The sequence below is a fragment of the Terrapene carolina genome, unplaced genomic scaffold (assembly GCF_002925995.2).
Source record: "Terrapene carolina triunguis isolate 2854851 unplaced genomic scaffold, T_m_triunguis-2.0 Scaffold68, whole genome shotgun sequence".
In the NCBI taxonomy this organism is placed as follows: Eukaryota; Metazoa; Chordata; order Testudines; family Emydidae; genus Terrapene; species Terrapene triunguis.
In genome coordinates, this window is record NW_020664419.1 from 30,531,927 (window position 1) to 30,547,380 (window position 15,454).

The window sequence follows — 15,454 nt, forward strand, 5'->3', positions numbered from 1 at the left end:
TCATAGACCTTTAAATATTATCCTAATTGGATGCATGGCCATCTCCATTCCTGCACAAAGTAAGATATCAATATTTTCTGCCATGACTAGGGAAGGCAGTCAGCAAATGCATGACCAATTTTTCAAAGCCCAAACTGCTTTTTAACCAGGGAATCCTTGAAAGTACTAGAGTTCAGCATAGAAGACTGGTCTTGGATAATGCAGCCTCAAACACTAGTCTCTTCAGAAGAGGCTTGTTGGAATAGATAGCAGTGGCCCCCCCACAAGATGACACTTTCCCTCTTTATGAAACAGCCAGAAAGGGATTAAGTTAATGACATGGTAGCAGTTCCTTAACAATCCAATTTACCTCTGGGAGAATGGACACTAAACCAAGATTCCACAGGGGCCAAATGCAGGACAAAATTATCAGTTGAGAAAGAAATTTTATTTCAAGTTTCTAAGGGGGTATTACAAACCATAGAGAATAAAAACATCAAAAAGTATTTAAAAAGTAATTTACTGTCCCTTTAAAATAAAGATTCAAGCAGGTTTAACAATGCAGAATGCTATTCAATGAATTAAAAAAAGATTTAAAAAGTATTGGTTTTGCTGTATTCGCTAATCCATTATAAAAAAAAGCTGGGCATAAATACTTTGTGCATTCATATGCATTATTTGGTGTTGCATATTATATAACTTGGTACAGTATTTAAGATATCACTGCAAAAGAGAGTTCAACACAGTGCATTTATAAATAATGGAGTCATTATAAATCACATTGCAAACATACTTTGCCATTTTCATTGTTACAAATTCAGTATTTCAGTGAACGTAGGAATAAAGTAGCTACAACAATCAATATCTTGACTTTATTTTTTTAATATAAAAAAATGCAGTTCTGGAAACCCACCCTTCTTTCTTTTCCCTCACCCATACATAATGCTTTACTTCTTAAAAATAAAAATAAAGTACTAATTCTATATACATCACATGTACCATACAAAAATGTATCCAAAGTTTCTATTGCTACCAAAGTGTTCTAAATTAAAAGTTACATAAATCCCCTCATTGGAAACAAAGGCATACAGGTTACAAAAAATCAAATTACACACAAGCCATCAAGTCATTTTATACATTTTCCAATACATTTTTCTCCCAAAGCAAGTTGTTTTCTCACGTGCCTGTATAAAAATGCATATCAATATACTTTGTCAAATTTATTTTTCATTATAAAGCAAATTAATACATTTTCTACAATAAATAAAACAGGGAGGCACATATATGAAAAAAAATAAAATCTATGGTAGATAGATGGGATGGTTTCGAAAAAAATGTGCTCACTGGCTTTAAGCCAAGTTTGTTTAAAACAAAGAAAAAACGGGGAAAAAAATCTCTTAAAGTTATTTTGGGCAATAATGGAGTGTTTTTGGTGATTTGCAAGTGATGTACATAGCATAATTTTACTCTTGATGCCTTTCTCACAAAGTACCCTCCAAAATAATGTAATTTTCTTTCTTAAAATACACATTTGTAATTGTAAATTTACATCAATCTTAAATATGTGGTACTTTGTGCAAAGAGCAATGATTTACACAAAATTAAACATTCACAAGTCTTTCAAAAGCTACAGATCAAGGAAAAATGATACAAGCAGCACCATATTGTATAATATATGATTTAGGCAAACATATCTTTGATGTTATTTTGATATTAGGCTTTAAGATTCACTAAGCACCTTAAGCTGGAAGATGGTGCTTACGTACTTTACTTTTTTTTTTAATATGTAAAAAACATGGAAATGAAAACCTACTCTCTCCCCATCAAAATTAAAAAAGGGAATTAAAGAGCTACCTCTAAAATCAGAATAAGTTAAGTGTTGAATATACATATATGTACAATTTATGAACACTATGAACAAGACATTTTAACAGCTTTAGTGGAAAATCCTCCAAACTACAACACGATGATAAAATCATTAATCTATATGGCAATGGTGATTTAGAGAAACTGCTCAACTGTTTGAAGTTTGCAGAACTCAGCCACTGAATCAATGATTAAGGAGTTGTATTGTCAATACATTCTTTTAGACAATGAGGTTTATTAATAAAGTTCAAGTCTATGTGTGGTGTGTTTCTTGCCTTGGTAGCACCTTTGTTAGTCAATATCACTGAAGTCGCTAACTGGTTCTCCATGGACTCTACTTAGATGAGTCATAGCACGATCAAAAGCAATTCTCACAGCTTTACGAATGCTTGAGTTTCGACCTTCCATCATTTTTAACTTATCTATGGTCTCATCAATCCCCAGGGGAACCATTTTGGATTTTGGAAGCCACTGCCTATAAATAGGATAAAATAAATCTTAGGTTAAATAAAGCATAGATCAACAGGATTGTCCTTACATAGGACTAAACTAGCTCTTACGTAATGCTTCTCATGCAGTGTGTCAAAACAATTCATCTCTTTAAAAAAAAAAATCCAATAGCAAAATTCTTACCAAAGATAGGACACTTGTGTTTTTAACGTGGGTTTTAAGACACAAGTAGCATCAGCCTCTTGAATAAACAAGACTTACAAATCCAACAGGCACCATAGGATTGTAATTGATGGCAAATACTGACTTTAATAGGAGTCAGTCTGAGGCAACATCATATCTAGGTATTAAAACAACTCAGGCTTAGATTAGATAGTAATGGATTGTTTTCAGTCACTACTAGATTCAGCTGTTTTTACCTGTAGAATTTTTTAAAAAATTATTCATTCTTCAATTTCCATCACTGCACAAAGATTTTTGCAAAAATTTGGTTACACCACATTCTAACGTGTGTTAGTTTTGATCTCCAATAGGGAGTTCCATAGTCAATGAACTACTGCTCAGTCCCGCATTCTGCATTTACGCTACAACATTTTAATACCACCAATTCAGTGCACAGGGTAGAGATTGTGCAGCTCACTCTTTGACGTTAGGTAGTAATGACTAGAACCAGGTGTTTTTTAAAAGAGGCGTTGTCATAAACTCTATGGTGGAGCCGCGTCGAATGACGTCCAAGACCCACTTGTCTGTTGTTCCAGCTCTCCAAGCTGGTAGAATGAATTTGAGATGATCCCCAAAAGGCATGGAGGATGGAAACATTGCTGTACGGAGTGGCTGATAGCTCTCCAGGCGCACTCAGAAATACTGTTTTCATGTTAACTGAGTGTGTTGTGCAGAGGTCTGTGCTGCCAGAACTTGCAGATGGGCTCTGTGAACTTAGGGCGCTTCCGAGGTTTGTAGGCCCGTTGGTGGTAAAGTGAGGAGTTTAATAGCATTGGGCTCATGGTGGGCGATACAATTTTCTCTTTGGTGCTGGTGTATATATGCCCAAGGATCGTAAGGTGGCTCTAGAGCAGGGGTCGGCAACCTACGGCACGCGAGCCGATTTTGAGTGGCACACTGCCTGCCCGGTGAGAGGAGGCGGCGGAAGGGCAGGAAAGCACCACGCTGTGGGAAGAAACGGGGGAGGGGGGAAGCTTGGCTGCCGCAGGATCAAGCTTCTGCCTTCTGCCCCCACAGGGGAAAGCGGTGGAGGGGGAGGGGGTCCCGGCCCCCAGCCCCACTCAGCTCCCCTGCCCACCGCTCTCCTCTGCGGGGGCAGGAGGCAGAAGCTTGGTCCTGCGGCAGCCAAGCTTCCCCCCTCCCCAGTTGCTTCCCACAACGTGGTGCATTCCGGCCCCTCCTCCTCCCAGAGGAGCAGAGCCGAGTGCAGCATGCTCGCTGCTCCATAGAGAAGGCAGAGAGAGGTAGGGACGGGCCTGGGGGAAGGGGGTGGAACAGGGCATATCCCTCCCAGTCCCCTGCCATGAGCCGCTCAGGGCAGGGGGCTGGGAGCACCCCAGCCTTCTGCCCTGCACCCCCCACCCCTCTGCCCTGAACCCCCGCACCTCAACACACACCCATCCCTCTGCCCTGCACCTCCACAGCCCCATCCCTCTGCCCTGAACCCCTCCCACACCCAGCCTTGTGCCCTGCACGTCCACACACCCCAGCCCTCTGCCCTGACCTCGAGTCCCCCCCAACACCCAGTCCTCTGCCCTGAACCCCCCCACACACCCAGCCTTATGCCCTGCACCTCCACACACACCCCAGCCCTCTGCCCTGACCTTGAGTCCCCACCCAACACCCAGCCCTCTGCCCTGAACCCCCCCACACCCAGCCTTCTGCCCTGCACTCCCACACACCCCAGCCCTCTGCCCTGACCTCGAGTCCCCCCCCCAACACCCAGCCCTCTGCCCTGAACCCCCCTCCCACACCCAGCGGGCTGAGCAGGCTGGCGGCGTAAGATCAGCATTTTAATTTAATTTTAAATGAAGCTTCTTAAACATTTTGAAAACCTTGTTTACTTTACATACAAGAATAGTTTAGTTATATAATATAGACTTAGAGAGAGACATCTTCTAAAAAAACGTTAAAATGTATTACCAGCACGCGAAACCTTAAATTAAAGTGAATAAATGAAGACTCGGCACACCACTTCTGAAAGGTTGCCTACCCCTGCTCTAGAGTCTGTTAGTGAGTGTAAGGAACCACCTCTGGTTGAAGAGGTGTGATTTGTCAAAGCGAAGGTCGTCGATTGTGTTCTGCATCTCTCTAGGGAAACCTGAGGAGTGTAACCAGGATTCCCTTCTCATGACAATTCCAGTTGCCAATACAGACGAGGATGTGTCCACTGAACCAACTGCAGCCTGAAGTATGGCCCTGGTGACCAACTTGACTTCCTGTAAAATTGTTTGGAATCGACTACTATCCTGCTGAGGTAGCTTATCTGCAAATTTCTCCATCCGGCCATAGTTTATAAAGTCATACTTGGCCATCAGTGCCAAGCAGTTAGAGATCCACAATTGTAATCCAGCTGAGGAGAAGAGGACCTTTTGACCCATGCAGTCCTGTCTCTTCCCTTCCCTGTCTGCCAGAGTGGACTGTGGGTGTTGTTGTTTCGTCCGCTACAACGCAGCCTGTATTACCAAGGAGTTAGGTGGAGGGTGTGAAAATAAAATTTCTGAACCTTTTGGGGGACATATCTTTTTTTCGGCCCCCTTGAGTCAGTGCACAAGTGGCTGGGGTATGCCACCCGGTGCATGCCAGCTGAAGAATGGCATCATTGTTCTGGTGCTGATGCATGCAAAATGCCTAGTAGCAAGCGCTGACTGTCCTGCACCTCTTCCAATGGGATATCGAGAGCATTCTATTCTACATAGTAGTTCTTGAAAATGATGATAGTCATCTGATGGGCAGGAAGATGTCGATGATACAGAAGGGAATCTCTCTGGATCTGCTGGTACCATCAGAGCCGGGCTGATTGGAGCATCATCTAACCCCATTTCCGAATGTCTACCGGATGAAGGATGGGTTGGTGAAACGGGAGTTCTCCCAAGCTGAGACTGCTTCAAATGCAAATACTGGGGCCATGAGCTCTAAAATGACCAATCCGGTTGATACTGCTGTTGTTATACTTGTGCTCAAGGAGCCGGATATCAGCTTCTTGGGTAAGGCAAAGGAGGAAACTGTCACAGAGCCGTTGGAACCCTCTGGCAGTCATGTTTCTGTGGAAGTGGTGGACTGTGCTGAACTTCCGGGTTCTTGGATTCAGATGAGTTGGACTTTTGCATGAATGGCGGTGCTGATGGAGCCACTAGAATGGAATGCGTTAGAGAGGCATGGCCAGCAAGAGGTAGATGTAACGCAGGAGATGGAGCCCTTTGCACAGGTGAGTGCACCTGAACATGCATAGACCTCGATCTTTCCAGGGCGAGCAGTTTGTGAGGGCCCGGAGCGCTTCCGCTTCTCCCTGGAGTCAATGGTATCTGGTCTATTGATGGGATCGGAACGGGTAAAGGCATCTGTCTCTGGACCGACAAATCACAGGGTCAGTAGCACTGGTACCAGCGTATCTGGAAGGAGGCTCTGCAGTTGGGGGAGGGCTCTGCCGATGTAAGGGAGATTCCCCAGCCAGGATCCAACTTGGGGACCATGGCTACCTCCATGAGGTGCTTCTTGAGGAGGAGAGCTTGGCCTTCCCATGTATGGGCAAGGAAAGAGGCAGATACTTTATCTGGAGGCACTGTGGGCTTCCCCCAACCAGTACAAACAGCATTGGTGTTCACTACTGATGGAAAAGGAGTGAGGGCAGGAAGCACAGACTTGGAATCCTGGCATCTTTAGCATAATCCAGTACCCAGACACGGGGGTTGGGAATGTTTGGCAGGAAAAAGCATCCCAAGTCCTCAATTATAAAAACTGATGGAAATTACCAAAGTACAACAAAAAACAATAAAATCCTAACTATGAACAAAAATAATAACATGTTTTGTATAAAAAAATTGAAAATCTGTCACTAAGAATGACAGGTCAGCGGAAGCTACAACTTGGATCATGCAGTAGTGAGAAGGAACTGGAGACATGGCCGGTCCACCCTGACCTTTATCGCCTCAGGCAAAACTACGAGGGAATACAAGGGCGCCTGACTGGACCACCAACCAATACTACTTTGAAAAGCTCTGGGTGCATGCACGTAACCCTCAGTGGAAAACAGTAAGGACTGTCACTCAAAGAAAGTTAGATATTTCAGATGAAGAGATAGATATACACAGAAAAGAAGACTTTATCATCCTCTAAACAGGTTTTGCAATCAAAGGAAGAATTTTAATGTGCCAATATCAAAACAATGATTGTTCTGATACCAAACCTGTACTAAGGAAGGATAATATCTAGTTTATAGTCATGTTGTTCTTCCAAATTGGCAGTAAATAAGTGTCTTTTAGCAAGATGTCTGGTTCCAACATCATATTCAGAAACGCTAAACGTTAAATACACATTACAGTTTATATATGGGGAGAGAATGGTGTTTCAACTTTCTTTTAAAACTATATGGCTTATTACTTTGGATTAGAAAACAGTGCATTAAACTATATGTTTCTTATATTTGATTCTTACTATACATACCAACTTCTTTTATTGTCAAAAAACAAAACTAAGAAAAGCCTCTCATCAGATTTGGTCTGCATTTGTTCTCCAATTTTCAATACATCTAGAGGTGGCACTGGTATTGTAACACCATTGTGATGACCGGCAACACGAGGCATCTTAGGGTCAATAATCTACAAAATGGAAAAAAAGAACAATTCCTAATTTTTTTAAATCTGTGTTCACTAATAGTTAAAGGTTTCTTTATTATGAATGTATTTAATGGGAAAATACTATACAAATCAAACAGACAATGTGTATAAACTTAGGCCTTGTCTACACAAACTTGTATTGATTTAATTAAACAATCTTATTTTGGTTTAGCTTAAATCTGTTCCTAAACAGTTTAAGTTAAACTGAAATAAACCTGGTTTAAAGCAAAATAAGAGAGTGTCCACAATGCATTTTAAACCTCGTTTAATTAAACCAGTTTAAAATCATATCTTAACTGGTGCCATGCTGCACGTAGAAAAGCCCTTAGAGATCACAAATTCAGAACACTAAAATACAATTGACAAATTCACAAATAAGTTTAGAAACATAGGCCAAGATTTTTAAAAGCAACTAGTGATATTTCATGTATCAAGTTTTGGTGTCCAACTGAGACACCTAAAAGGAGCTCTGATTTTCAGAATGTGGGTGATTTGACAATTTCTGAAAATTAGGCCACTTTAAAGATGTCTCAGATTGGGCACCCTAAAACTGAGGCAAAGTTGGCTCAAAAATCAGTAGCTGCACTTGAAAACCTTGGCTATTGGTTTATGATGCCCGATCAGCCTATCTGTCTTCAAGTCTAGTACTCTGCCTTTATTTAATGATCAATGGTTGATGCTTCAGAGGAAGGCAAAAATCCACCCAATATGCAACTAGTTAATTCTGCAATGCTGAACATGGAGGTTGAGGGAGAAATTCCTTCCTAGCCCCTGGAGGTGCTCAGCAAACACAAGGAATCAGGAGAGTTAGTTACCATTTTCTAGCATGTACCTACTATTAACAGCCATAAGATTATCTACCCTACTTTAAAAGTCTAGCCACAGTATTGGAACAATTTCTCATAATACTGAACACCAGAGGCTGACTATTCATTGCAAGAAATAGTATTTTCTCTGTGTATTATCCATCTAAAGTTGTTAATTTAATGGAATTAACTGTTATTCTCAAAGCAATGTGAATGTGACTGAAAAGTTTCCCCTATCTGCTCCATAATTTTGCATGTTTCAATTGAGCCTATACCAGTTCTGGCAGATCCTGGGGGTTTTTTTTTGTATAAGCCAAAAGAGCTACAGAAATAGTACTTTCTTACACTTGTTTTGCAGCAGACGACAGCACACAGTTCCTGTACTGATAAAAACTCAGCCTGATGTTTATTCTAATTTGCCTTCTTATATACAATGAAACATTCTCTTGTACAAAACACGCTGGTCTATTTTGCTTACAAGACAGGTATTCTGAATCCTATAGGATGCATTTATGGTGGCTCACTATCAGCCCACGATGTCATTGTCTGCTATTGTACAAACTCTGTATAAGGAAGTTTCATGGAAAATACTATAAGTAAGGTAAAGTGAAAATTCACTTTTGCTCAACTCTGCATTAGATCTTATGGGTCCATTTATGTACAGAGTTTGGAAATAGTGAAATAAGTTTCAGTGTAATACTGGTGGTATGCTGTACACTCACCAGTGCTGGATAGGAGGGATATCCACTGCATTTGGCCCACACTACTTTTAGAGGCTCAAGAACAGATGTTGCAGAATCCGTTGAAATCCACATACTGCTATGTCCAACTTCTAAGAAAAATCACAATAAAACATTAGTAGTGTAAAGATTCAGAGCTTGGGTTACCCCTCTGCATCTCTTCTCTATGGGCCATTTTATCAGCCCCTATAATTATTATTGCTAATACTCTGCACCCACACAGCATCTTTCATCCAAGGATATCAAAGTACACTAAAATCATAAGACCCACAACATTTTGGTGAGGTATGCTAGTATTTTACAGATGGATTAACTAAAACGCAGAAGGATAAAGGCCAAGATTTTCAAGGGTGACTAGATTATAGGTGCCTCACTGTCTTAAAGGGCCATGTTTTCAGAAGGTGGGTGCTCAGCACGTTCTGATAATCAGACCTCTTTAACTTGTTTTAAATTGGGCACCCAAAATCACTGGTTACTTCTCAAAATCTTGGCCATAATTACTTGCCCAATGTCACCCAGCAAGTTAGTGGCTATTGTGATTTACAACTTTGGATCTTCAAATCTCAGGTATGTTCCAACAGGGGTGGATTTAATGAGAAGCATGGTTGGCAGTTGATGACTTATGACCACTGTTCTGCCATTTACATGGCATAGCAGCCTTTGATTAGCAACAGAGCAAACTCGGGAGTAGATCCTCTCTGCTGTTCTTCTCCTCAGCTCTTTTCATCCTCCATTGATCCTTTCTGTCTCTATCTTGCCTTTCCCTGGGGCAGCTGTCAAAGCTCCTTTCTCTACCACCAAAGCCCAGAACAGGCTACAGGACAGTATAAAGTTGCTTCAGTGCTTATTTCTCCACAGCAGACAGCAAAGTAGGCATCTGAGGCTGAATAAAGCTACCTCCATCTGTTCTCTCAGTTCCTCTCCTCCTCCCTGGTAACCACCACTGAAAGGAAGGAAAAGACAAACTGACTGCAGGACATAAGGCAGTCGAGAAGATGTGGCCTATAAAGATCTACAGGGATGAAGGTGGGAACAGAGAATGGGGAGCGAGGGACAAAGATTCCTCTTATCTCTTATGTGGGAAAGTAGGATGGGGCTCAGAGAACTAGAAGGAAATTAAGAGGCTCAGAGCTCCAGGGATAGTTGAGACCCTGATTGTTGTAGCAGATGAAACTCTGGCAAGAGCACCAAAAAAACCTGTGAGAAATTACAGTCATTTTCAATTTTCAAGTAATAGGGCCATACTGAATAGAAGAATTTTTTGACATGTGAAGGAAAAATACATTCTTCAGATTTGAAATGGGTAATACTTCTAGTGAAAACGATAACAAGAACATGTTTCCCAGCCAGTGCAGATCAAGAAGGTTGTTGTAAAATTCCTAAGGATGGTGGTTTATTTTCTGAATACTAGAAGTACCCAGGAGATGCTGTAGAAAGTCAGAGAATAATATATACTTTTAGCATAGAAAAGTTGTAATAGTTTTCTTGGACAAAATTTTCAAATTTGGGCATCTAAATCCATTGTACTTCATTTTCAGAGGTGTGGGCACTCAGTACTTCCAAAAAAATTAGGCCACTTATTTGGGTAACTAACTTTTGGCACTCAAATTTGTAAACACTGGCCCTACTGCTAAAAATCTGCATGCCATCTACTCATCACCATGTCATGGCAAAGATGTCAGAAGTTTTAAAGCTCAAAGAACACAACTGAAATATGTTCATACTGTAATAAATCATAAGCAAAAAAAGCAGAACCCAAGACAGTTTTCCCAGCAGTTTTAAAGGCCTGATCCAAAGCCCACTGAAGTCAATGGGAGTCTCACCATTGACTTCAAAGGGCTTTGGTTCAGGCCTTTCATTATAATTCAGGATTGCATTATACAGATTTATTCTTGATGACACAATTCTACTTTTTAAGACTAAACCATTCAGTCTTGGGGGAAAAGAAAAAAAATCTTCTCATTTATTTTCTTCACATGTAACTTTTGTAGATTTTTTTGAGAAACGAGAAAAAGTAGTATTAAGAAAATTTTATACAAACATAACACTTTCTTTATCAAAACCATACAATATTTTTCAATACATAAGTGACAAGAGAACAATAAGGATAGACATACGTCTTAGGGTTCTGGTGATATCATAAACTACCCTTTTAAGAGCTTGGTTAAGGAAAGAAAATATCCAAGAATATTATGGAAAGAGTTGTGCTAATTCCAAGCGAATAGTTTTGGCAAGATTTCAAATCTAACAAAATTGTCAACAGTCATTTCCAGCATGATCGACAGATAAACTGGTTTAGGTACATTCTCTACTGCTCCGTTCTCTTAATTCCATCTTGAGCTTCATTAGGATCCCAAATAATGAAGATACAGGAGCTAGATACATTTAAATATATACTTATACATAACGTATCTTTTAGACAAAATCTGGAAATATTTTATATATCACTTAAAAGTTACACAGAACTACATCTATTAAACTTATGTGAAGAACAGTACAGGATCTTTATTTAGAATAAGCTAACACAAGGAAAACAGTAAAGAAACTTACATTTCTCTCAGCTGCAAAGTCAACATAAAAGAAAAGGAAATCATGATTTAAAGCTAAGAAGGTCTCTATGCTCTTGTTGCATGCATGTGGAATGTGGCAAGTTTCCCTCAAAGAGAATTCTCAGGACATGTGACCAACAGTGAAGTCTCATGGATAATACTTCCTTTAATAAGCACTTACCTACTTTGGTGATTGGGATGCTATATAAAAATGCACGGTCAGTAATTTTCTCTTACCACAAGAGAAAATTCTGATTACCCCAGACTAGAAGAAAAACTGCATTTATTCCTGTTGTGCTAGTAGTCATGGCACCTTACATTGCTAAAAAATCTGAAATCTGTTATCAAAAGATTTAAATAAAAATACTCCTATGAAATGAAAAAAATAGAGAGTTTGAAGCTATGGTTGAAGTTATAAATCAAAGCTGGTATCTCAAACTTGGTATCTGCACAGTCCTAAATGAGGAATTCAAGTTTTGTAAAGTTTAAAAACCAACTCAATAATAATGAATTTGGAGGTTAATTTTAAAATATTATATACTACATATTCACAAACCATTTGCGTGTTCTAGGTAGGGCTGGTGGCACCACCTATTATTAAGGTTGCTCGACACTTCCCATTATAAGACCCTATTTTCAGTTCATTAGAACTTTGCCAAACTTAAGAACATAAGAACAACCATACTGGGTCAGACCAATTGTCCATCTAGCCCAGGATCCTGTCTTCCGACAGTGGCCAATGCCAGGTGCTTCAGAGGGAATGAACAGAACAGGTAATCATCAAGTGCTCCCATCCCGCCGTCCACTCCCAGCTTCTGGCAAGAAGCTAGGGACACTCACACAGTGTTGCATCCCTAATCATCCCGGCTAAGAGCCACTGTTGGACCTATCCTCCATGAATTTATCTATTTCCTTTTTTAACCCTGTTATAGTTTTGTCCTTCACAACATCCCCTGGCAAAGAGTTCCACAGTTGACTGTGTTGTGTGAAGAAGTACTTCCTTTTGTTTTATACCTGCTGCCTATTAATTTCATTGGGTGCCCCCTAGTTCTTGTGTTACGTGAAGGAGTAAATAGCATTTCCTTAATCACTTTCTCTATAACAGTCAAGATTTTATAGACCTCTATCATATCCCTCCTTAGTTGTCTTTTTTCCAAGCTGAAAAGTCCCAGTCTTTTTAATCTCTCCTCACCCGGAAGCTGTTCCATACCCTTAATCATTTTTGTTGCCCTTCTCTGTACCTTTTCCAATTCCAAAACATCTTTTTTGAGATGGGACTACCAGATCCGGAAGCAATATTCAACATGTGGACTTATATAGAGGTATTTATTATATTTTCTGTCTTCTTATCGATCCCTTTCCTAATGGTTCCTAACATTGCTAGGTTTGGGGTTTTTTGTTTTGTTTTTTTTACTGCAGCTGCGCTTTAACCGACTGGGCTGAAATTCTACATGCTGCAGATCTTCCTCAGGCTGAATTTTTTTGGAAAGTTTCAGCTAAAACAGTTTAGCCATTTCTGAGACAAAGGCTAGGGAAAAATGCATAGTTTTGCTAATGTTAAAAAATTCTTAGTGACTTTTTCTTTTAAAAGCTCTATTACTGTGGAGCAAGGACTTGAAATTTGACAGGAGGTGGCTTTGGTGTGCCTTTTGCCATCCCAGTGAAAATCCACCCACATTTAGCCAAGTTACAATCCTCTGGGAAAAAACCCACAGTTTGCACATGCTCAGTAGAGACTTTAATTTAAGCAGCTAAAATCTCCTTAGAGACAGTAATCACTAAGCATGCTTGAACCTCTCTCAGCTCTTAGTGCAGACCTGACTCTTGCCCGTGCTCTCAGTGACTTCCCTGTGGCACCCAGTCACCGCGGAGGAAGCTGAATGATTCGAATGCAGAAGGGCCAAAAAGCTGAATTGGGAGGAATGGCTGGGGAGGGACTGGGACTAGGAATCTGAGGATGGGTGTTGGAAGGCAAGGACAAGGAGCCAATTGGGGAAGACTGAGACTGGATGAGAAACTTGGGGAGGGAGACGAGGACTGGAAGCCAGTGTGGTGATGGTGGTGAGACAGAGAGAAGGGAGAGATAAATCAGATGAGGAGCCAGGAAGTGGGGGGATTAGACTGTCTGAGCAAGGAGTTGGGATAGGAGAGTGGGAACTGGGATTGGCTGGGCAAGGAGATTGGGACTGGGATGAAAAGCTAGAGGAGTGGAAACTGGGACTGGGTAGGCAAAGAAAATGGGACTGGGAAAAGGAACTATGAGTAGGGAAGGGAGACAGGACTAGGACAGGCAGATGCTGGAGGAGATCGAGTAGAAGGGGTCAAGTTTGTGAGAATGGGCTAAAGAGTGTGTTCACTAGAGCACACAGCCCTCCAGAGCCTGGAATGGAACCCAAGATTCCAGAGTCTCACCATTCCTCTGCTGTCACCAAGTAACTATGAAATCCACTGGCAAAGTATGTCCCATCCCCCTCTAGTGTGGGTCCACATAAAGGAAGACAACACACTGTTGCAATCAGTTACTCTGTTAGCTCAAGTGGCAGCGGTCTGGGTGATGGATCTTAAGATTCCAATCCTACTGATGAACAATGTGGATATCAATATGATGCTACATGATGGAATTTCTCAGTTTGCTTTTTAAAAACCTAGGACATTACACACACATAATAATGCTCTCTTAACATTGTTTTAAGACTGCAAAGTCAGGAAAAAGCTTGGAAATCCAAGAATTAAGATTGCCTGTGCAACTTGAATTCAGCCCTTGTGTGTGCATGCATGATACAGGCTTTAATTAACATGATCACAAACTATTTTTTCCACCTTATTCAGTGCACGGGATGGATCTGCTCTGGGTATGAATCAGGTCTGTGTAGCAAAGGAGGCTGTTGCATGTAGGACCTCTGCCTCATTTGTTGCAGAAGTTAGGTGGTGCATCTACTGTGGTTCCGGGAAAACAATGGGCCTAGGGATGAGAGTGGAAGTCACAGGGCAAAAATCAGGTAATGGAAGGGAACACTGGGCAGAGCACACCTGACAGCATCCAGTGCTCTTCAAAGGCATCTGAAGAGTCAGTGGACAACACCCAGAGGAACTCTGCTTGGAGGCGTGACAGAACAAGGGAAAGGAAATAGAATATTCCCCTGTCCAACTTCCTCCTCCTGGTATGGTGTCTTGGCCAGCAACAGGAGGAGTCTGATGAGGAGGTCCTGCAACTTTGTGGGGCCATGGACAGGTGTCCCAGGATCAGGAGGTGCAGGGAGAAGTGCAGCCAGAGCCTCAGTAAGAGGTTCTACACGACCTGGAAGAGGGGCTACAACTTGATGCACTCTATGCAGATGTGTGCCAGGGTCTCCCTCTTTCTGCAGATGGAAAGGTGTTTAGTGAATGAGGCAGAGGACTACAAAGAAGAGAAAGGATGGTTAAGACAGTCAAATGCTTCCCTAGAGAATGGAATTCCATCCTTGCCTCTGCAGTTCCTATGTGATGCTGCGCAAGTCACTTAAACCCAACTTTTCATTTTCTGGGTGCCTAACCTGATACCTTGGGGCCTGATTTGCAGAAGTAATGAGCACTCTCAGCTGCAACTGAAGTAAGAGCAGTGCTTTCAGCATATGAAGTGCTAAATAATGCTAAGTACTATGAAAAATCATACCTAATCATCTCAAATTGGGCACTCAAAATTAGTGGATACTTGCCCTTAATCTTTCTGTTCCTCAGCTTCCCATCTATAAAATGTGGATGACACCATCCTCTCACCTCAGAGGGGTCTGGTGAAAATATATTTATTCAATGCTTGTGAAGAACTCATAGTACTGTGATGAGTGACACAGAAAAGCCCTTGAGGAAATGAGAAATTCTGTCTTCAGAGCAGGGTTTGAATATGCTGCTGTGAATAAGGCATGAGGCCACACACTGAATAATGAGGAAAAAATAGCCGCTCATTAATTGAGTGCTATCTGTCCTGTCCATTGAATGAGGCAGGAGTTCTGTGAAAAAAATAGTAAGTGAACATGTCATTAAAGACCGCAGACACAAGGGGTCAAATTAAGGTTGCACAAGTGGTCTTAATTCTGGCATTTCCTAACTTTACTTGGCAACTTAATAATGTTCTCTTAGCATAGTTTGTGCGTAATATATAAATAAATGTGCAAAACTCAACACAACCTTAACTACAGAGCCATGATTAGTGCCTTCCATAATATATATATACAGTGCACTCCTTTTAT

The 15,454-nt window shown here is 41.2% G+C and overlaps 1 protein-coding gene across 4 annotated transcripts in view; it reads right to left on the reverse strand.

Annotated features, from left to right (window-relative positions):
• Positions 1–438: 438 nt before the first annotated feature.
• BRD1 (bromodomain containing 1) overlaps positions 439–15,454 on the reverse strand; it is a 109,916-nt gene continuing 94,900 nt past the window's right edge. For 3 of the 4 annotated variants that reach the window (XM_026648698.2, XM_026648696.2, XM_026648700.2), the window contains 3 exons: positions 8,662–8,771; positions 6,961–7,115; positions 439–2,320 (listed from right to left, as the gene is read on the reverse strand). In XM_026648698.2, the coding sequence (XP_026504483.1) occupies positions 2,137–2,320; positions 6,961–7,115; positions 8,662–8,771 (449 nt within the window). In that variant the 3' untranslated portion in view covers positions 439–2,136. Of the gene's footprint in view, positions 2,636–6,960; positions 7,116–8,661; positions 8,772–15,454 lie in introns of all 4 variants that reach the window. The other variant, XM_026648697.2, reaches the window with a different exon arrangement.